Raw genomic sequence first — 24,389 nt, forward strand, 5'->3', positions numbered from 1 at the left:
AAGTATAATTTTGTGGTAAGACTTTATACTGAGAGAACAGACCTCTGCAGCAAGACTGTAGATGAATTGCAGCCATTCGATTTGAGATGAAGTCCCTGCGCGCAAGAAATGTCCGTAGCCGACTTTGTATTTGCTTTGCAGATAAGTCCAAAATCTCAGCTCTTCGTGAGTCTAAAATACCAATCTGGCCAGCCCGAAGGAATACCTTTGTTTTACCCAACTGCAGAAATGAAAACCATGACATTACTTCATAAACTCACAGCAGAAAATAACAAACTTAAATTCAACTGCTACAGCATCAAACTTTGAAAGTTTGTGCTAAAGCTTATACAGCAACCTGATAATTCCCAAGCTTGAGTTTCTGCAGTATTTTCTCTGTGATGGTTTTTTCATCATTACTGGACCACAGAAAAAAGCTAAAGATCAAACGAAGTTTGATAAGATTAAAAATTGGCATACAGTGCAGGAGGGGACCAAAACAAGATTGTTGTTTATAATGAAGGATATTGTTACTAAGACATTCAGCTGACATTCTTGTGCCTCTTTAACTTTAGATTTACTTTTAAAAAACAACTTAGCCCAAGTATTTCCTTCTTTTAACGGCATTGATTAGGACAAATATATAATGTCACCTGTATAGATCTTTGAAAATAGAGGCTATCACACCAAAACATCTGCCAGAAAGAACTGAATATGGAATAGGGGGTACTTCACAATATAAACCCGAAGGACGACAGCCATATCTCATTACCAAAAAGGGAAATTTCAAGATATTGATATAATACAGATGGCAAAATCAGCTATATATTGATCATTTATGGTCTATGGACATACAACAGCTGAACAAAGTTGAGTAGCCATATGCTGCACCAACAGATGTTAATAAGCTTAATCTTATCATCCCACATTATTCTTAAGAAATTTTATGTTGACCTAGTTACTATCAATCAAATCTACTTTCATGCTTCATACCAGCCTTAAAAAGAATCCAAACAGGGTCCTTTCTGTCCTACGTTGAAGGTGACAACACCCTTTATTTTCGAATAGAAAACCAGATAACTAAATAACTAAACACCAACTATTGCAAGCTTCAATCTTGATGAACTAAGGGAGAGCATAACACTATCCAGTTCAGCCAGTAAAATGCTCTTAGTAAGTGACAAATATTAAAGTGACTACCAAGCCAATGTTAGAAGATTGCCCAAACATAAAACCAAATTTCACTATATATTTGTTGCTTGGTTTACGAGCTCACATGAAATTCTAAGGTGTATAGATGATTGGTAACACTTTCTGGGAAGTCATTTTTTGATTAAGTTACTATTAATGCATATATGGATTCTTAGTCTATAACAAATTAGTTTATCCATCTCATTAGTGTTTGACTCAACTTAGAGTTTTAGCTATTAATTTTATGCAAGTCGTGGCAGAGAAAATAAACAGCAAAGGTTATATAAGAGGTCCTTTTATCAGTCACTCGTTGAAGGGAAACTGACAATTTAAACTTTTTGTTTAACATAACTTGAGAAGATAGCTTAATAGGTAAAACATTACATCAAAAGTTTATTTTTACTAGTTATATGAATTTGAATCTTCCAGAAACATACGAAACTCGTAAAGAATAACATTATAAGTAAGTGGTATCACATATTTTAGGATATTAAAAAACGACGAGTTTAGACAAAGGGAGTACTAATCATAAAAAAATTGGTCCAAGCTAGTCAAAATAGTTAACCTGGAAAGCAGAAAGATTTCAATTGTTTCACTGCACAAGGATTGTGGAACAAACACAAGTTCATAACAGAAGCAGCTAATGTTCTGTAGAGTAGGGGATCGAGCCAGTAACATAAAGGCCTATACCTAGATACGCTCAATACCTACGTAGTCATCCGGCAAAAAAGGATAGGAACACATGCACTATGTTTAAAACAAGCTTCACACAAAATGCTGAGTGAGCCACTGACATATTTATCCGAGCATTATCAGCTACCTACTTCCATTTTGTACCTGAGCAAGTATGTTTTTTCTTCATTTTTGGACGGGATACAGCAATACGAAAGATAAACCAAACTCAAAAAGGTTCAGCTTCCCTCTCATATTTCATATGATCCATAACAGCACATTACCAATGTAAAAGCTATATCAAATGTTTATTGTACTGCTTGTAAATCAGCAATGCAAGAATATTTGATACTGAGCACTTTCATGTCTTTTCATAAAATTCAACACATGAAACTTCTATCCTAAAAATTTCATACACTGTTCTGTGTTTAATGGTGTTCAACTTCTAGATGAAGTAATATTTTGTACTTACATTTCTTGTTTTCCACCTTTTGCTTTTTGCCCTCATCTAGTTAATTATTTCCTCCAATATTCAAAATAATTGACCCTATTTCACGCCCCTTTGCCAGGTCAACTGCAATGTGTATGATAACTATGCCTACCAAAAAGGGCAAGCTGCAAAATGATATCCTTCTCAGACATAAGAAATCCTACTTTTGATAAACAAGCTCCCATTTAAATCTGAACTTTCAGGTTAACTACAATAACTTTGATAACTATGCCAAGCAAAAAGAACAAGCCACACAAAAGTTCCTCCTTACATTAGATGGACATCGCAAATCACACTAGGATGAACAGCTGCCATATTTATCTGAATTTTATCATTGTGACAGAACCAAACCAACTAGCAAAAAACTTTAAGTTGGTAGCTCTGCTAACTAACCAATGAATAAGTATGCATGTAGATGCTTGTTGGTCATACCCATTACAAATCCAATGCAAGAAAACATAAAAATATAAAACAAAAGAGGGAGTCAACTAATTTCACCAAAAGAAGTTGCAATAATGACTAAAGCAATCCCACCTTCCATCCAACATGTCCAAAACAATTAGTCCAAATCGATCAATAAATTCATGGTAAGTTCTGCGTGTGGGATAACCCGCCAAACTTATGCGCACAGCCTCAAGAACACCCTGCAATGTATCAAATTACCATTAAATGAGAACATTGCATTCAATAGAAGGCACATGCATGGCCTATTTATTTTCAAATGGTAAAGAAATGGACTTTGGGGAATGAAGGCTGCAGAAGAAAGCAATATATAAAGTCAGTTCCACAAAAGTTCAACACATCACTGCGTGACCCAATGGAAGAAACAAAACTGATTAAAGAAACAATACAATAAAGAGACCCTAATTCACTCTATCACACTCTGGTCAAAGTGAATGAAATGTGTAACAAGAAGCATAACAAACATACATATGTTCATTGAAGCTTTTTCTTTGAATGAACTTGGCTTCTCATTTTTTGAAACAAGGAAAGTAAAGAAGCTGAGGAGACTAATTTAAAGTGCCAAGGAAACAATAGTATCGAAAGAGAAAATAAAAGCAAACTGCACTACTAACCAACAGTGCAAGAATTGAAATGAGTTAAAGGAGAAAAGATAACCACGCGGGGAAAATTGCAAGCAGATATTAAAACAAGAACCCAACTAAAAAGAAAACAGGCAGGTAAATGATAGAGAAAATAATCCAATATCATTCCAAAATAGAATCAGAGAATAATAGGCAAATCATGAAGTACAATGAAAGAAAATTAAGCATCTGAAGTAAACAAAGAAGCAAGCATGAAACAAGGTCAGTTTTGCTGCCACACATTCCACTATATAATAACATATGCAAGAAAACAAGATTAAACAGCATAAAGCAAGCCCCTTGAGAAATCAAAAATCATATCTTATCAGTAAGATGACTGAACTCTGAAGAGCCAAAATATTTGACATATGGCAATAAACAAATTCTAAATCAACTGACCCCGCAACGCAGTTGGTGAAGGATGCTGACGTTCTCAAATTTTTGAGGTCGATTCAGAGAGTTTGGCTTCACACAACGAATATAGTGTGGTTCTGTTGTGCTGAGCGTCTCCATCAGAGCTTGAAGTTGTTGCTACAGAGAAGAAGAAGTGAGGGACAACATAATCTAACAAATACATTATATATATATATATATAATCCAACCTTTTGCAACAACAGCTGCTCAAGGTGGTACTTATGCACAACCTAGAACCAGCCTTCACACAATCATTTAGTTGTGACATTAAGCAGGAGATGATTACAAACCAATGCACCAGAAATTCAGAAAAAATGCACATCGCAAGGCCAAGATTGAAAGAATTGTGGAAGACAAAATTCAAACTCTAAAGCTTTTTACAAACCAGAGTATATGCTCTCATCTATAAAGCTGAAACAATATCACTTTCTATAGATGTATACAACAATACAAAATATACAAGATTTATGACCCCACATGTACACTTACATAGGCACTCTATCAATTTACTATGAATCACAAAATATTCATATTACCCTACTTTAGCAACACATGCTCCATTTGTTTCAGCACTCTTAATCCTAAAGGCTACAAAATCCACTCCCTGAAAGATTTGACTTGCCAGAAATTTAAAGAAACACCATCCGACCTATCGCTATCGTTTTACTCTTTAAATTTGAATAAAGAGGTGATACTTAACACCAGAGTGCATCAACCATATTGGGGAGAAATTATGACATATTTAGGTTAAAAAGATGTCCAAACGCCCTGCATCAATGCGAGCAATCGATTTTTGTTAGTTGCGCCAAATGATGACAAGAAAACTTGTAAACTCTTAGCTTGTGATGTTAATTGATGTGCAAGAAAACAATTTCACATTAGAATAAGCTACATACCTTAAACCGAGAAGCTACTGAAGAGAACTTGTATGATGACCTAGAAGATTCTTCTCCAAGCGAAGGAAAAAGATCAGCAATAAAAGGACACTCCGAAGAAGATAACAGATTACGGTGCTCTACCACAACATAATCACGATTTTTATCTAAAAATGTTTCTGTCTTGTATGTGACCTACAAAAAAAAAAGCACTTAAACATGAGTAACAATAGCAATCATTCTCTTCATGAACATAAACTGAGGTTACGAATGTCTTAGTTTGACATGCCTTGCCAGCATAATGGGAGATGGTAAAATCTGTTTCATAAAATTTTGCCTTCTCTAATCGTGGATGCGCCGAAAAATTCTGGAACAGCTTATTTGTGAACGTTTCATGTGTAGACTTTGGAAACATGCTGCACAATGGTGAATACATCAAGATAAGGAGATATTACACCCATGATTTCTAAAAAAGAATAAACTTCAGAAATTGCAAATGTATTTTATACCAAGCTTCATCCAGAAGAGCAATAATCCCAATAGGCTTCTGCAAAGCATTTCAACATTGAGTATGTCAAACAAAAAAGTCCAGCTTTACAGTACTGATAGAGTACTTAAAGTGAATTGCACACAAAAGCAAAATGTGAAAAGCACAAAACACAACTAGTTTCCTTCGACTTGAAGCTCAATGTGTGAGTGAAGCACACAATTTACAGAAAATCAGAAACTACCAAACACGTGAGTATATACTATTTTTTTTATTTTTTTTTATGACGAGAAACCCACGGTCACTACCCTTTTGGGTGCACACAGGGTAAAACCCTCGCTCCTATGCAATAGCTCGCAAACCATATAGGAGAGATAACCCGCACTAGTCAAGTCTGGTGCAACGAGCTTGACCCAAAAGGCAAACCCTTGCTTTTGCTGGCAAGGCGTTTCGAACTTGAGACCTCCATCATGGAAGTCCAAGCTCAAACCACTGGGCCACCCCGAAGGATTGAATATAGTAATATAATAATCAAATTTTTGAAAAAATGTCATTAGTAATCTAACTTCTCAAAGTTGTGATTCAATGACCCAACTGTTTCACATTGAGATCACTTGGAACATCATAATGTGAAGCGCACACTTCTCTACAGCACATGGTTTCAACAATGAAGCTCGCTATGCATTTTTTCATCACTTCAAGTGACCGAGTGATGGACTTTAATAACGTTGGATAGAAGACAAATCAAAATGAAATAAACCAGAAGAGCCTCTAACGGTGATTCAATTCACAATTCTGATATCAATGATGTTCTACATCTATATATTGTGTTTTGGAAGGAGGTAATTTAGTTACTTGAAAGAGTAAGAAACAAAATGTGGTTGTTCAATAGAAGCAGAACATCGACTCGCAGCGACATGTGAGCTAGTTTGAATCAAACAGTTACTCAAGGAATTTAAATCTAGAGAAATCAATCAGGTGGAACTTGTGTGTGATAATTGAGTGGCCATTCATATTGCATCAAATCCAATAATTTAGGAGAGGAAAAAGTACATCAAAATTGATTATCACTTCGTTAGAGAAAAGATACTCTCGAGATATATTATTATGAAGCTTGTTAAGTAATCAGCTTGCAGACATTTTCACCAAGTGAGCCAAGTTCCTCACTGCCCCTCGCATTGGTTACATTTATCAAGATGTGGCAGGTTGATGGGGAGTGGTATAATAGGAATAGGATTGTATAGTGTCCTACTTGGAAAAGGATTATAATGTAGTGTTTATAAAAAGGGTTATAGTGCAATAATGTAGTCAACACAATTCAATAATATACTTACTCCTCTATTTCTCACCATAGTCGAGAAAGTTGCATTGCGGTGGAAGACACATTTTTGGAGGAAAATTATGCATGTACATGGATATGCACATCTGCAACTTACCATTGACGTGACCTTAGATAGGAGTATGGAGGTTGTATACAAAATAGAAGGTTAGTAGATAGTTGAGAGATGTTCTTAATACTAGTGTTAGTATGAATAAGAACAAGAAAAGTATATGCAATCAGCAATCCTACTAAGAATAGGAATATGAATAGGAATAATATATAGAATCCTACTTAAAAAAAATTATAATGTAGTGTCATAATTGGAAAAGGATACCTCTTCAAACTCCTTCATAGAAAGCTTTGTTATAGATTCCCCAAATCTAATTCACGAACATTTGAGACATCTCCAAACTCCAAAAGAGGGTGCCTAGTTTGTCTAGTATATTCATATTGGATTGGGAGTCGTGTCAACTTAAGAAACACACTCGTGCTACATTTTCACAGAGTATTGAGGTTCGTACAGAGTTTATTTATTCATTATTTCATTCTGATATTTGGGGTCCTACTAGAATCAGTTCGATTTCATTATTTTGTTAATTCTATTGATGATTATTTAAGATGCACTTGGTTTTCGTAATGAAAGATCGTTCAGAGTTATTAATCTATATTCAAAAGTTTCTCTACTGAAATACAAAATTTTAGTGTTTATATTTGTACTTTTCAAAGTGATAATGCCTTAGAATACTTGTCTTCCTAATTTCAGGAGTTTATGACTCACCAAGGCATTATCCACGGACTACTTGTCCATAACCCCCTCAACAGAATAATATAAAAAGGCCGAATAGGCATCTTATAGAGACTGCTTGAACTCTAGTCCTTGAATCCCACGTTCAGCTGTGATTTTGGGGAGATGCAGTCCTCACATCTTGTTAGTTAATAAATAGAATGTCCTCATCTTCTATTCAGAAACAGGTTCCACATTCCATATTGTGTCCTTGTTCAAATCAGAGTTATCAAAGGTGATAAGTGCAAAAGAGCTCTAAGGTCCACGGGGTCTTTAAGCGCAAAGTGCAAATAAAGTATAGGCTTCAACGAAAAAAGGCGCAAAGGGAGAAAAGAATACAAATATATATGTTTAGCCCAAACTAATAATTATAAACATGAATGACAAATAAATGCCCAAAGAAATTGAAAAAATTTATAGTTAAGTGAAATATCAATTATTTAGTTTCACTTCTTCATAAAAGGCTCATTGGCAAGGAAAAGCTTGCCTTAGAACTTTAATGACGACACTGAAGCGCACATAAAGCGAGGCAAAGCGCTCAACATGTTTTCAGCCTCGTTTCAGGGCTTAAGCGCGCCTTTGATAACACTGAGTCACGTCTCTACTTTATCCCCCCCCCCCCGTTTGAGAGTACATGTTTTATTCATAACTTAGCCTCTGGAAAAGATACACTAACCCTCGTGACCTCAAATGTTGCTTTCTTGGTTACTCTCGAGTTCAAAAAAGGTATCATTACTTTTCACATGATCTTCATTGATACCTTATGTTCACCAATGTCACATTCTTTTAATCTCAACATTACTATACATCTTTTGATCATCCTAAATGTATATGAGGTCTTACCATACCATACCTCGAGTTTTACTTGTATCGACTTTTGAGGAATCTATGGTTACTTCTCCATTTCCTGTTGTGTCACCACTCCTTACTTATTATCATCGTCCGCGTCCCGTACTAGTCCAAGATGATTCATGTCATGCGCCGAACCCTTCTTCTACAACAGACTCCCTCCTAGCTAATCGCTTGCACTTCGAAAAAGTTATATGATCCACTCGAAATGCTAACGCATATTTTACTTTCTTGAGTTATCATCCTCTATACCCCAATCCTCATTACGTCATTCTATCATCTCTGTCATCTATTTTTATTCCTAAGACTACAGGTGAAGCACTTTCTCATTTTGGATAGAGGCATGCCATGGTTGATAAGATGTCTCTTTTGCATATGGGTTGTACTTGGGGGTTTGTCTCCCTTCTTGCTCGTAAATCTATTGTTGGTTGTCGTGGGTATATGTAGTCACAGTCAGGTTGATTGGCTTAAGCCTCGCCTTGTTGCGAAAGGTATACTACATATTTGGGCTAGATTATAGTGACATTTTTGCTTCCATGGCTAACATTGCATTTGTCCATCTTTCTCTATCTATGGTTGAAATTCGTCATTGGCCTCTTTATCAGCTTGACATTAAGAATGATTTTCTTCATGGTGATCTTGAGGAAGAAGTCTATGGAGCAACCACTTGGTTTTATTGCTCAAAGAGAGTTCAGAAGCCTTGTAAGTCAATTGTGTAGCCACTCTATGGTCTGGAACAAACTCTTCAAGCCAGATTTGGGAAATTCAGCACAGTAATTCATTCAGCAGTTCATCATGACTCGTAGAGAAGCTAATCAATCTAAGTTTTATCGACATTCTGTACCAAATTGATGTATTTATTTGGTTGTTTGCATTGATGATATTGTTATCACGGGCAATGATCAAAATAGTATCACTAATTTGAAGCAACATCTCTTTAAGTATTTCAAGAATAAAGACATTAGCAAGGGCAGATTGAAGTATTTTCAAGGTATTGAGGTTGCTCAATCTAGATAAGGTATTGTTATTTCTCAACGCAAGTATGTCGTAGTTATTCTTGAGGAGACAGTAATATAGGATGTAGACCCATTGACACTCCTATGGATCAAAACGTTGAATGTACTCCTGGACAGGGTGAGCCACTCCGTAATCCCGAAAGGTATAGATAACTAGTTGGAAAGTTGAATTATCTCATAGTGACTAGACCTGATATCTCTTTTCCTCCGAGTGTTGTAAGTCAGTTAATGACTTTCCCTTGTGAAATTCATTTGGATGCAACTATTCGTATTTCGTGATATATAAAGTCAGCTGGTAAATTATGTGTGTACATCTAATAGGAAAAGATGCATATTCAGAAGTAAATTATTCCCATAAATCTGTTAGAAATTGATGATAGTGAACTAGCAAGCAACAACATATTGAGTGTAATTCCATAGGTATGGTCTGGGCAAGGTAGGGTGTGTGCAAACATTACCCTTACCTCATAAAGGTAGTCAGGTAACATGTTATTATCGAAGACCCTGAACCAAAATAAGGCATATCAAAGCAGTTTAAAAACGGAAAGTTCAAAAGTAAAGAATAAATAGTAAATAATAGGGAAAGCATTACATAGCATTCAGAAAGTAAGAACCAGTAACAATAGCCAAATAATTCAATAACCAAAGCACAAGAACAATGGGTAATGACAAAAATTGTTGCACAAGAAACTACAAGAAAATCCCAATTAATGAATAGTTAGTTTTGAAGTTCACCATACAAACTAAGTACCACACCAAGTGGCAAATGACATATTGTGGGAGATACAAACACAAAATATCATGGTTGTATCCTCTTCAACAAAAACTTATTTAGCTTAAAATTTTCGGTGAGTGATAAGACGTATACACTGATAATTGAGTAATACGAATTCATAACAAAACAAAAGAAATTTAGCACATCCAAGTTTGCATGCTTTCTTACATGAATATGTGGTATAAAACATTTAACATACAGTGCCTGCTGACAACTTTGCACAAAACTCTATGTCCTTGCAGTAGGTTGCTCCTTAAGGTTAAGTAAATCAATTTGAAGTTCTCAACTAGGGGTGTGCATCGGTCGGTTGATTTGGCTTTATGTATTATCGATCCGGTTTATCGATTTTCTGTTTTTAAATATGCTAACCCAATAACAAACCAATAAGATCTTTATCGGTTTTCTGTTTATCGGTTTTTTATCATTATCGGTTCGATTTTCAATTTATCCAATAAGAAAATGTCCATAACATATTATATGCCTTCTCACTTCTCTAAATGTTTTAATATAGTGAAACAAGAAAGATAATGAAAAATTACATCAATAAGAGAAAATATAGTACGAAGGCTATAATTACATGTTATCACCAAAACATAGCATGAAATTTTTATCATAATCAAATCACGGACCTTTACAAACTTGCAAATGTTACAACCTACAATTACAAACTAAAACTAAAATAAACTAGCCCAACAGGACTAAAACTAAAACTAAAATTGAATAGCTTCAATTGTGAAGCCCATACTTTAATCTTTAGGTTTTGAGTAAATAGTAAAAACTAGTAAAGTGGCCTAGCGTGAAGTTACTAAAGTACTAATAATTTGATATAGTTATACTACCTTTATTAATATTTAATAATTAGGAAGGGTAAAATAATAAATTATTACCATCTTATTGGGTTATCAGTTTACCTAATAACCCAATAGTAAAAATCGATACCGAACCAACAACTTTATAAATTTTTTTTATAAACCCATTAAAATCCCAATAACATTTTTTCGGTTCGGTTTATCAGTCTACGCACTCCTATTCTCAACCACATGACAAGATCAATCTACTTGTATATCAAAACTTTTTGATAGAGTTGCATACATTGTTCCATTTGTCACATCACCAAATTGATAGTAGAGTCTGCTGTATAAGTAAGAAATAGCATGCAGGAAATTTTCTGTAAAACAGATCATGAGGAGAAAAGGGTGGAACCTTTTCTATTAGATCCAAAACATCTTGGTTGTCTATAAATTCAATGTAACTCCAATTGATGGCCTCTTTCTGATATTCTTCTTGCTCCATCTTGAATACATGCTAAGATTTTAACAGGATAGATATAAATAAGTAAAGGGTGAAAGAAGAAAAACTGAAATCAACAAGGCAGAAAAGCAAGCTTGTATTAAGATTCATAAGATCTCCAGTTCTTTTATTAGAAGAAAAACTCATCCTAGACCAGTACAACTTACCTCATTAAAATGTTGCTGAAGCTTTTCATTTGCAAAATTGATGCAGAATTGCTCAAAGCTGTACATTGCATAGTGCAGATAAATCAGTAATTGGAACGTTCAGGTACCAATTTCAGTTATCGCAATGTTTGGAGACCAAGATCCTTCTCAAAAGTTAAGTTATGAGAAGCATCCAAGATATCCCAATCAAAAGTTATAACAAATCACAGGAATCTAAAACATTGAGTTTAAACACAAACATGAATTGCCCACGAGATGCATTTGGTAACATAAAAGACTCAGAATATTACTGCTAATTGAGTTGATAAGATGATAGAATAGAAACTTGCAGCAGAATAGCCTCAGGATAACTGAATAAATCACCAAGTCCAAGTTTATGAAGTCAACCTGACTTTACTGGATACACTGGTTTCAATGTTCATACAGAAAATCAGGGTCACCATGTGAACAGAGTGTTCATATCATATTTGATAACAGTGTTCAAAACAAAATTGGTATTTCTGCTTGGTAATCTCACAACAGCAAAGATTGGGTGCTTAGTGTCATTTTTAGAGAATCATATTATGTTGTGAATCTCTACGTCTTTGCATACTGCTTGTATATGGAAGATTTTTCCCATTTTTAATCAAATCACTTTCTTTGTCAAAACAAAAATCTCACAACAGTGAAAACAGTCTGAAAATTGGAACAACTGCTGTGGAGCATAGCCCAAACATTCTTCTTCCATAAGAAAGAAGGTTCTACTAATGAGAAAGTAGAGAATGATCTGCTGAAACTAGGGGACGTTCGGTAGAGCATATAAGAATAGTATTGAATGGGGTGTATTAATAATGTTGGGATTATTTCTTATCCAATGTTTTGGTTTAGTGCATCAAGGATAGGTTTGTCTTCAACCTCATGCTTATTTTTTGTATTAGTAACCCTTGTATTGCTCATATCATGGTTTGGTATGTATTAGTTATACACTCTATTCAGTTTTTTTAGGGTGTATAACTAAAATATGTATTAGTTATACATAGGCTGAAAATCCTATCAAATAAAGAATTATATAGTACCATGACTAATGCATGTACTCTCTTCGTATCATTTTATGTGGCATTGTTTGACTTGCCACGGCGTTTAAGAAAAAAAAAGGAAGAGATTGTGGAACTTGTAGTCTAAAACAACCATTAGATACTTGTGTGGTTGTAAATCATTTCATTAAGGATAAAAGGAAATTTTAAAGTTAAATTATTTCTAATTATAGTAACACGACATTCTTTTTGGGAGAGACTAAAAAGGAAAGGGTGTCACATAGAATGGACAGAGGGAAATATTATTTTTCCTAAAAAGTAATTTGATTTTAGAATGTCCCAAATATCCACCCAAGTACCCAATAACAAGGCAAATGAAGCAAATGCCAGAAAAACATTGACATTCCAGTAAGCTCCCCTGGGAAATCCACACTGCTCCAGCTAGAAACCTCTTGCAAAAAGGATGGATGGAACTGCGGCTCCTTAAATTCTCATAAATGATGCTCCAAGGTTTTAGGGTGGTATGGTCTTTTTCAACTATATCAAGTGATTCATGTCAAGCATGTCACAAACTCAAAAACAATGACCAAATAATTCCCAACCCCCTTCTTAATTTATTTATTTCTTTATTGTAGTAGTGGTCACATTCAATAGACAATGCACAAGACTGTCAATTGCTTGCTGCTAGATTGGTTTTTGTACAACAGAAGAAAATTGAAAATCTGGGAAGCTATTCACATTTGCCTAGTCTAATAAATCCAGTTGGACTATGGCCTGGTTTTCATGAACTCTCTCCAGATGGAAGAAGATAGATTCTTAAAATACCGAATCAACTATTGTCAGCTTATGGTGATAGATAGACTATCTTCTCCAAAGTGATGCTTCTGACGGAATTTCACCTAATTTCAGAAAAATTCACTCGTTCATCTCCAACCCTCCTCCCCTAAAAAAAGGAGCACCACTATTCAACAGAGTCGAGGTCTTCCATATAAAGGATTGGAAGTTCAGTTCCAATCCTGAGTCTCCTGATAACACAAACGGGTCATACTAATTACAAAGGCAGGCAGAAGTCGAGTGATTTTTCACCCCAGCAACATTCAAAGTCCAAAAGAAATGGAAATTCCAGGCAAATGACCAAATCCCTAAAAGAAAGTTGGAAAGCCATGAATAAGTTTACAAGAAAATGGTAAATCCTCGTGACTTGCAAGAAGAAACTAGTGGTCTGTTGTCTTTTTGAGAATTGAGAGATGAAAAGAGGGGAACACCTGGAAAATGAATTCCATGGGTCTAAACATTAGCCTGTTTTTTGAAATCTCACATCTTCCAATTATATTTTTTTTTGAGCATAATAACTTCTTTTCCTATTTATCCACAGGTATACTAAATCAAAGTAGCCCCCTCCAAAAGTATAACAAACTAGACTGACTCCATCTGTGCTTTTTGTCACATATCTGTGTTCTGTTTACACCAAAAATAGTAAAGAGCTATACAATTCATCTTGAAATTCTGCAAATTGTTCTTCTTGCCCTCAAAACAACTTTGATTCCTTTCTTTCCACACTGTCCACCATATACAAGATGGGACAATCCTCTATCTCTCCTCCTTAATTGTAGTATTGCCTATATTGATCCAACAATTTAGGAGTCGTGCTATGTTTCTTGGTTTCATCCAAGTGATCTTCCTAAGGCTGCTGAATATTCTCCATAATTGATCTGTCCACTTGCTATGCAAAAAAGAGATGGTTGACTATCTCTGCCTATTCCTCACACAAATAGCATCTTGAGCACAGTTGGAACTTCCTCTTCTTTATATTTTCTTGTGTCAGCACTGCTTCCTTTGCTAGTAACCATGTGAAACAGTTTACCTTGTATGGGATTTTAGGCTTCCATATCATCTGCCATGGTCAGAGCTCCATCCTGTCATTTGAATTTGAATGATTGAGATCTTTGTAAGCTGACTTGACACAGAAAACCCCTTTTGATGTCGATCTTCCACACAACCTTGTCTTCTTCCCTAGTAAGATTACTAAATTGTGCGATTGTATCATGGAAGGCCACTACGTTCCCCATCTCCCAATCATTTAGATTCCTCCTAAGATGCAAGTTCCATCCTTGTCCTGTTCACATTTGAGCCACAGTTGCATTTTTTGTTGAAAGCTCACACTTTATTTGGATCAGTGTTACCCATTGTTTCATAGTGTATTATATTGTATTGTACTCTATTGTACTGTATTGTATGGTAGATACAATGTTTGGCTAGATTGTATTGTTTGTTGTTGTTTAGTAACATTTGAATTATTTGGTTTGATTGTATCGTATTGTATTGTAATTTATAAATTTACTTAAATATCCTTAATTATTCTAAGTTAGGAGGTTTGACTAGGTTCAAATAATTAAGGTAAAGGGTAAAATAGTATTTTGAAATATTAGGTAAAGATATAATTGGAAAAAGAAATAAAGTAACAATGGGAACACACCAAATTGGTTGTTCTATAAAATAAGGGTTTTCATTGTTACGTAACAACGAAATTTAACAATACAGTACAATACATTTTAAGTAACAATCAAAACAAACATTTTAGGTATAGTAACTATACAATACAATACAATGGATAACAATGATCCAAACACAGTGTCAGTGTATATAAGTCTGGGAGTAATTATTGGGTTCTTTGGGCTATCCATCTACCCTCCTAAAATGACATCTTCCAATTATATTTTTTAAAAAAAACATGATTGCTTAAAATCACTTTGTGCCACACGAGAATAGTTTTTTTAAAAAAACTGGTAACTTTGTGTCTATTGATAGAAATAGATCTGTACATTGGCTGTACTAGGGCCATATTTACAAGTAAATCCAGATCCTGCGATCCCGTGTCTATAATGAATCTAACACATCAATAATAGATATAGAATCATTAGACCAAATTTGATTACACCAAAAACATAGAATCAACATACAATTCAATTTGATTTGTTCTATACTATTTTTTATGTTCTCAAAACACCTAGCATTTCTCTCCTTCCAGATTGTCCACCATATGTTGGCTGATATGACTTTCCACCTACTTCTGCTTCTTGCCAGAACCCCAGCTTCTTCCCAACTTTGAAGGGCCTCTGTAACCTTTCCTGGCACAGTCCAGGAGAAACCTTTAAGTGTTATGAATAGCCTCCCAAAGCTGACATGTGGTCTTGCAGAGAAGGAACAACTGTCGAACAGTTTCCACTTGTTCTCCACAAAAAAAATCTCAGACATAAAATTATCCGCTTTTTCATCAAATTGTCTTGTATAAGGACAGCTTCCTTGGATAGGTGCCAAATAAAACATGATACGTTGTAGGGTATATTCACTTTCCATATAGTTTTCCAAGGCAAGTGGGCATTCTATTGATTGTGATTATTCAACCATTTGTATGCTTTGCCAACCGTGAAGGTTCCTCTGTCATTGCCCTGCCACCAGAGCTCATCTTCCCCTTCTTGTCTTCCTTAAAATTGGCCAATAGTGTTAAGCAAATCCACAACTCTTATGATTTCCGAGTCATTTACTTGTCTTCAGAAACTGACTTCCCACCCATCCAGTGTCCACATTCCTGCAATTGTTCTTTGTTGATTTAACATTAAGATGTGCATGTCTGGGTAGATATTCCTTGAAATCCCCATCTTATGCCAGTCATCTCCCCAGAAGCTTGTCTTTTTCCCATTTCTAACCTCAACCTTGGTTTTGATCTTGAAATCATCCCACAAGTCCTTATAGATCTCCATAAATTCACTCCATACGGGGAAATTACTTCCTTTGCCATCCCCCTATGTTTTCTTCATCCTTGACTTTAATGAATTTTCTCTTATTATGGATATTTTTCATTAGCATATTTCCACAACCAATTCATTATGAGGGCTTCGCTATGATTCTATAGATTTTAGTACCAAACTTCTACTATCAGATCATTCCACTTTACCATATTGTAACCTTTCCTGTCCTTGCTTCCTTGCCATAGAAACTTCCTTCTGATTCTATCCAATCTGTTTGTGACCCCTACAGGAATGGATAGAAAGGTGTGGATATCTTTCATGCATATCAGCCTCACTCTCCCAAGTAGACTCTTCAACTGGCAGACTCTCTTCCATTATACCACACTTCTATATTCAATATATAATTTACAGTGATTACAAGTACCAACAATTACATCTAGGACTGTGTTAATTAGAGTAACTCTTCCTCCAAGAGACAGGCATTGTCCCTTCCATCTAGCCAGTTTCTTCTCAGACTTGACTATTACACTGCTCCAGATCACTTTAGACATAGATTTAGCACCCAAAGGCATGCCAAGGTATGGAGTTGGCAGAGCACCAACTTGTCCACCTAGGATTATGTTCAGTGCCTCCATGATTTTACTTCATTAATGGGATAAAGAAAACTCTTTCTCCAATTAATATGCAACCTAGAGATTACTTCATACATGACCACTATTACTCTCAAATATTTGAGTTGTTCTTTTTCTGACCCACAAAAGATTGTGTCATCTGCATATTGCAAATGAGTCACCCTAAACTTTCCCTTCCGTCGCTGGCCATAGCAAAACATCTCAACCAGCCATTTGCATAAGTTGTTTTGAGCAAGTTGTTATATCCCTCTATCACTAGCAAAAATAGGAAAGGGGACAGAGGCATGAGGCCCCTTTGTGCTCCAAAGAATCCTATTTGTGCGCCATCAATCAAGACGGTGAAGATATACAAAATGTTATCCACTTCAGCCATAATCCCATCTTCTCCGGGACATTCAGCAAATATCCTCAGTTAACACTTAACATGGTCAAAGCTTTTCCAATGTCAAGCTTACACAATATTCATGCTTTGTTCTTGAGCGTACAACTTCATTTGCCACTAGGATAGCATCTGTAATTTGTCTACCTTTAATAAAAATCATTTGATGAGAATCTACCAACTTTTCCGTCACCCCTTTCAATATCTCTATTAGGACTTTGGAGAAGATTTTATAGATGCTTCCTATCAGGCTTATGGGTTTGAAATCTCTCAACTCAGTGGCACATTTCTTGGGAATGAGAGCAATGAAAGTAGCACTGAAGCTTCTTTACAACACATTTTGTTCATGGAAAAATTTTGGAATGTCTTCATTATGTCATGTTTTACAATCTCCAACCATTTAATGTAAAAGCCCATGGTGAAACCGTCAGGTCCTGGGGCCTTATCTTGGCATAATATCTCAGAACACCCAGTCCCACACACATGCACGAATTTGACATTGTTTATATGGTGCACGCTGATATAGGGTATATTCACGCATTCAAACGCCAAATTTTACTCATGATTTAGCCAAGTTCTAAGATAATCTAATGAATATTCACGTGTTGATTGCAAAATCCTTATGATGAGCTAATAGATATGATGTTAAAATAATAATAAATATATACAATCCTACTTAAAATAGAAATAGTAATAGGAACAGTAATAGGTATATACAATCCTACTTAAAATAGGAATAGGAATAGGAATAGGTATATACAATCCTACTTAAAATAGGAATAGGAATAGTATATAGTGTCCTACGTAGAAAAAGGATGGTATTGTAGTGTCCTAGTTGGAAAAAGGTGTCCATAGTAGTGTCTATGAATAGGGTCTCTCTGTAATAATGAAGAGACAACATTTAATAATATTCTCTTTAAATATTTCTCACATGGTATCAGAGTCTCAACGATCTTGGTAGAGAACCAAAGTGCTTCTGCTATTGGCGAGTGGCTATTACCCATACATGTCGTCCATCTTGTCAGTGATTATGTTAGCAAAAGTAAGGTCATGATATATTCATGAAACCCAAATTCAGGGGAAGAAAACTCGATCAAAAGCTCACCATGCGTCAATTTTCGATGACTTTCTAGGATTATTTTGTGTAAACCCCATATCTGTCGGTATTTGTGTAGCACCATGCCATCTTTTCGGTGACTACTTTCTTATATCTAATATGTGTAGCACCGTGCCATTTTTTTCGAAAACTACTTTTACATATTTAATTTGTGTAGCACCATACCATCTTTCTGGTGACTACATTTTCATAACTAATTTGTGAAGCCCCATGCCATCATTTCGATGACTACTTTTCTCATATATGATTCGTGTTGCACCATGCCATCATTCAGATGACTACTTTCTCATATCCTATATGTGTAGCAACGTGTCACCTTCCGATGACTACTTTTTCATATTTAATTGATGTGGCACCGTGCCATCATTCTAGTGACTACTTTCTCATATCTTATGTGTAGCATCATGCCATCCTTCCAGTAATTACTTTTTCAGATTTAATTTGTTCAGCACTGTGTCATCTTCTCGATCACTACTTTATTTCATATCTGATTTGCGTAGCACCATACATCTTTACGGAATACTTTTCATATTTAACGTGCATAGTACCATGGGCTACTTTATTTCATATCTCATTTGCTTAGTACCATGGGATTTTTCCAAACTACTTTCTCATATCTAAGTTGCATAGCACTATGTCTTTTCAGTGACTCCTCAGATTTGATTCGCGTAGTTCCATTTGTCTTCGTCGTGACTCCCGAAATCTAATTTGCATAGGAATGTGCCATCATTCTAATCCTACCCATATAATTTCCTTTCTCAATAAGATCGTGCCATCATTGCACCCCTACCCATATAATTTTATTTCTCAAATTGTGATCACTTTCATCCATCAAATCTAATACTTCCGCACATGAGCATGTTTAGATTTTGTGCACTTTTCGACAATCATTGCATTGTGAAGAAGTGTATATGGAGCAACCACCTAATTTTGTTGCTCAGGGGAAGTTTAGTAGCCTTGTATGTCGATAACGTAAGTCACCCAATGGTCTAAAACAATCTTTGCAAGCTTGGTTTGGGAAGTTCAACACTATAATTTTATCACTCCCTGTTTTATCGGCTTTATGCATCAAATTTAGTTATTAATGAGAAGACCAAGCATATTGAGATTGACTTACATTATGCATCAAATTCAGGATTCAATAAGAAGATAAAAACTTGATATTGATTATCAATTTTGTGAAGTCGAGGGATCAACTTGCAAATATCTCACTGAACTCCTCATCGGTCCTCGTATTAATTACATTTGTAATAAGTTTGATACATATGATTTGTATGCACTAGCTTGAAAGGGGTGTTAGAATAGTAATAGGTATATACAATCCTACTTAGAATAGGTTTAGGAATAGTATATAGTGTCCTACTTAGAAAAGGATTATATTGTAGTGTCTTAGTTGGAAAAGGTGTCTATTGTAATGTCTATAAATAGGGTCTCTCTATAATAATGTAGAGACAACAATTCAATAATATTATTTTTCAATATTTCTCACATATAATTAGGATGATTTCATGCCAAAAGACCCAAAAAATGGATAGGAGTGCAAAGCGAAGTGTGTCAGACTAAAATGCAGCCAATTGGACTGCAACACAGGAGCTAGCGGGGCGAGGCAACCTACCGCGCGTTGGGCCTCACACGCACTTGTTCAAAGCAAATATTCAAAGACTTGATTTTCTTGCGATGATTTATCAATGCACGAAGGAGGTAGGAGTTTGAAATAGACCCCGCATTGCAACCCTGAGAAATACACAATGAGATCCACACCTCAACCACTCTGTTAACCGAACTGCAGTTGACTAAGTTAAAGCAAAGTTAAATTGAGATTAGGATTTTGACCCTATTGTTATATACATGTCATTAAGACAATATTTTAAGGGTTACAAATTAATCCTAAGAATTAGATATTGTCAGTAGATTTTAGGGATTACTCACAGCATAGAAGATCCATTATTCTTTAATTTTTAGGATTTAATTATAGAGTCATAATAGATTGTTGTGGAACGAACACGATACTCTTGCAAGAGTTGCATTAATTAAAAGTGTTGTTTACTTTCTTTTACATTAATGTTCTAAAGTAACTTAAATTGTAATAGTTATTATTTACAGCTAGATATGACTTATGAGTAGCTAAACTCATAACTAGGGTTATGGAATTTAGAGTAGGAATAACAATAATAGATTCTTTACACTAAAATCTTCTCTGGAAGAATTGATCCTTAGTGTATTAAGAATCTTTTGTAAAAATTGCTTTTAAATGGTTGCAAACATTAACAACTTGTATGTAATCTGACTTGCTTGACAAAAGAAATTAAGATCAAGAAAAGGATCATTAATAGGGATTTGGAGTTTTAATCTCCATATAGTAGTTTGAGCTAGAGATAGAATAGCTAATCTGAAGCTTTTGGTGAATGGAAAAATTAATTCGACGTTGAACTTCTAGCAAGGACTTAGGATGATATTCTCTTAATTGGGCCGAGAGATTTTATTTTTTTTTACAAAGTTAATTGGGCCGAGAGATTTTAGGAGACATAGTTCTTCAGTTTTGCAATGAAGAGGAACATAAGTGATGAATAAAGCTCATCTTGTTTAAGACAACCATAACCACCCATCTTGTTCATCACTTCATTTTGTAAAGAGACATGTAAAGTGTGAAATGCTAATGCTACAAACCTTACTCTTCTACCTAATTTCTACGCATATCGAACACATGGGACTCCATTGCGGCATTAAGTAAGGAGTTGGAGAACAATTTACCCGCATTGGCATTTCTAAGAAAATGAAAGACTCTGAAGCAAGACATAACCCACATGGGTTTTGACACAAAATGCAAAAATTCTCCAACTTTAAACACATATTGACTGCACATGATAGGCTAATATTGGTTTCAAACTCGTAGCTTGTGGAAAGAACCAACTTAACAAACAAGCCACTATATTGTGGACCAAACAGGAAAGACAATACTCAGAGGCTAAAGTAATTAAATATTTCCAAAATAACTCCAAGCTTTGCCATTTATGAACATCCAATAACTTCTCAACCTCTCATCTCCAATGCTGAAAACTGCAGATTAATTAAAGAATTTTCACAGCCAGCTATCATGGTGTTCTAAAACATTATTTGTAGAACAATTTCAATCATTGCCAGGAAGCTCATGTACTTATCAAAATTCAATTAAGCCTCCAGTAAAGCATTTATAGCATTCCAATAAAGGCTAGTGAGCTCACAGCTAAAATACAAATCACTTCTCTTAGGTGCTAAACATTGACCAAGCTCAACAATGGATTGTCTTTCCTATATTTTTTTTGAGAAGGATTGCCTTTCATTTATTTCATGACATGTTTTTCCCAAAAATATGGGCATGTCCTTTACCAGCTGTAAAGAAGCATATGTCTAGAATCATGAGCTTTTATCTTTTACCCAATGAGTAATTTAACTTGACATTGCACAACTACAGAAGGCTTAAATAAGAGCCGTAAAGAGGCAATGTTGAAAATTGAGGCTTGAGCCAAATAATTGACCCACAGCTTCTGGGTGTCTATTTACGAATCTGATTCTAGAAGGTTCCCAATAACCTTTATTTCCACCTTAAAGTAACGTAGCAATCTATTATGTTCGCTATATTACATGATGTTTCAAAAGAATACAATAGGCAAAAACAATAACATGTAACTAACCTGTTCTGCTTAAAGCATTCAAATCCATATATATCCAAAACTCCAATTTGTATCAGGGAATCAGGATCTTGCCCAACAGATCTGTTGATTTTTTCAACTAACCTGAAACAAGCAAGTGATGTACAATACTCTTATATAATCAACTTATATAAGTAGAACATTGACTATTGGATACCATAAAGGATTTTGGATTACCAATCGAATAATTGGGCATAAACAGTCTTCGCTAAAGTATCACGTCCTGCAACAGCAGCACCACAATCAAGAGCCTTAATGATGATTCCTTCGTAAGTTTGAATTGACCTTGTACAAAGTGTGGTCACCAACAGTTGTACGTCACACCTTTAAAGAAAGAGGAATCGGGGATCAGTTGGACTGTCAAGACGTTAAGTAAAACGGGAAATTTATCACGCTTATAAAGCAGTACGACAGAGCTTGAAAGGTTTCAAATAATACTAATACTGAAGTCCCAAGACAAGAAATGTAAAGAAGGTAAAGATAAACAGAAGTCAGCAATCGCTCAAGGCGATATAAATACCACTAAATCCAAGCATGGTGAATAATGGAGACCAGTCTTACAGTTCAACAGAACTCCAGCTACCTACCCTCTTTTTGAGAGTTCTGAATTTGAATCTTCACGTCCCATAGGCTACATCTTTTGAAAAATCAATTTTTTATCAAGCAAAAGTTAAAATAAAAACCCATAAATTAGTCCTATCCTATAAGACAACATACACAGTGCTATCCTTCCCTAAATATTGTTTCTAAGATGTCTTAAAATCACGAATAAAGCCAAACTGAACAGAAAAGCAAGGGAAAAAATGAAGAGCTATTGCAATAACTATTGAAGATGACATATTCATTAGAACGAACTGCCAACTACATAAAACAGAGACATATTGAGTGTACCCCAACCATTTCACCGATAAAAACTGTAAAAATAAAAATTGAGTAATGAACATTATTCTAAGAGAAAAAAAGGCACCGTTAGCTGAAAGCCGAAGAAGCTTATGAGAGCGGGCAATATATAATTATTTGTCAAGGGAGAAAGATCGTCAAAGAGATGATGAAGGACATGATAACCATTCATCAACCAGCAAAATCATCAGCAAATCAGAGAAACAAAAAGCTTAAATGTATTGCCAGGAAGAGGAGGAGGAGAAGAACCACTTACTTAAAAAGCTTAGCAGCCATCTGTAAATGAGACCTCGACTTCTCATCTTTTATAACTGATGAGTCATGTTCTTTGCCCGGAGAGAATTCTATGTTACCTAGATGTAGAATGGCTGCCAAGGTACGAAATATTGCTTCCTGTTATTAAAGAACAATGCAATGTAGTAATTAGTGAAGTAGAATAGGAATGCTACTAAATACAGAAATACTGATTAGGATAACAAACTACAGTAGCAGAACCTGTTCCTCCTGACTAATTCCAACAATATCCATAGCTCTCCTTGTCTTGGTATACTCCTCAGCATTGCTAACTCCATCTAGCTCATAGGTTTTGCTCTGGTTCAAGTAGTGAAAGTCACTAGGATGACCCAGCTTGTATTTCTCAGCATCCTGAAGAAGTAAGAACATAGAAACGAAATAACCTTAAGCTTTTACTCTGATGGTCAAATTGCATTATTGGCCACTCATAACAATTTAAATGTGCACATCAATGTTACCACATTGAAGTTAATACACTCACAAGGAAAGACTATTACAACACACATTTCACTAGGACATGAAGAATATCATGAATTAAACATCATAACTGAGCACATGGAGGGTAGAAAATACCATTCCAGATGCACATAATTGATAAAAGCAGTGATAATTCCTCTCTGGATCTGTTAGCTGAACAACACGAGATCTCTCCAGAAGATAAGTCCGAATTGCAGCTCCAGATATTCTACCACTTGCATCAAATTGGATCTCAACAAACTTGCCAAAACGACTGCAAGAAACAAGGATAAGAGGCATTAATCATAATTCAATAAACCTCAAGAACAATTTCCCCATGTTCGATATCACTTTACTGAATAAGTATGAGTTCATAGATTCCAACAAACTAGAAATAACCGGTTTCATCGTAAGAAGGTGAATGACAAGACAAGCAATGATTCCATACAAAGGACAAAACAATGCTCTTAATAAAGACGATAAAACCACCTTCACTGCTGAAACAATGAACACCACTGATTGCATCAAATGATACATGTTAGCAAGACCACCATTAGTAGTTGAAAACACACCTTGAATTGTCATTCCTAATAGTGCGTGCATTGCCAAAGGCCTCCAGCAACGGGTTAGACTAGACCAAAAATGAGAAAGGATTAAGAATTACCAACAAACTTTTTGAACTTCAAAATAATCAACCAAATTCAATCATCAATGGAACTTGCAACGAAAAAGAAAACAGAAAAATGGGGGGGGGGGGGGGGGCCC

The 24,389-nt window shown here is 35.3% G+C and overlaps 1 protein-coding gene across 1 annotated transcript in view; it reads right to left on the minus strand.

The window, feature by feature from the left end:
- LOC107028565 (myosin-15) overlaps positions 1-24,389 on the minus strand; it is a 49,480-nt gene that overhangs the window by 21,246 nt on the left and 3,845 nt on the right. Inside the window, 15 exon segments of the mRNA XM_015229675.2 lie at positions 43-220; positions 338-398; positions 2,867-2,976; positions 3,817-3,948; positions 4,728-4,901; positions 4,996-5,122; positions 5,216-5,253; positions 11,142-11,243; positions 11,396-11,453; positions 21,957-22,058; positions 22,152-22,298; positions 23,131-23,267; positions 23,370-23,519; positions 23,742-23,898; positions 24,197-24,255. Of these exon segments, the coding sequence (XP_015085161.1) occupies positions 43-220; positions 338-398; positions 2,867-2,976; positions 3,817-3,948; positions 4,728-4,901; positions 4,996-5,122; positions 5,216-5,253; positions 11,142-11,243; positions 11,396-11,453; positions 21,957-22,058; positions 22,152-22,298; positions 23,131-23,267; positions 23,370-23,519; positions 23,742-23,898; positions 24,197-24,255 (1,732 nt within the window).

Source organism: Solanum pennellii, chromosome 8, assembly GCF_001406875.1.
Source record: "Solanum pennellii chromosome 8, SPENNV200".
Lineage (NCBI taxonomy): Eukaryota > Viridiplantae > Streptophyta > Magnoliopsida > Solanales > Solanaceae > Solanum > Solanum pennellii.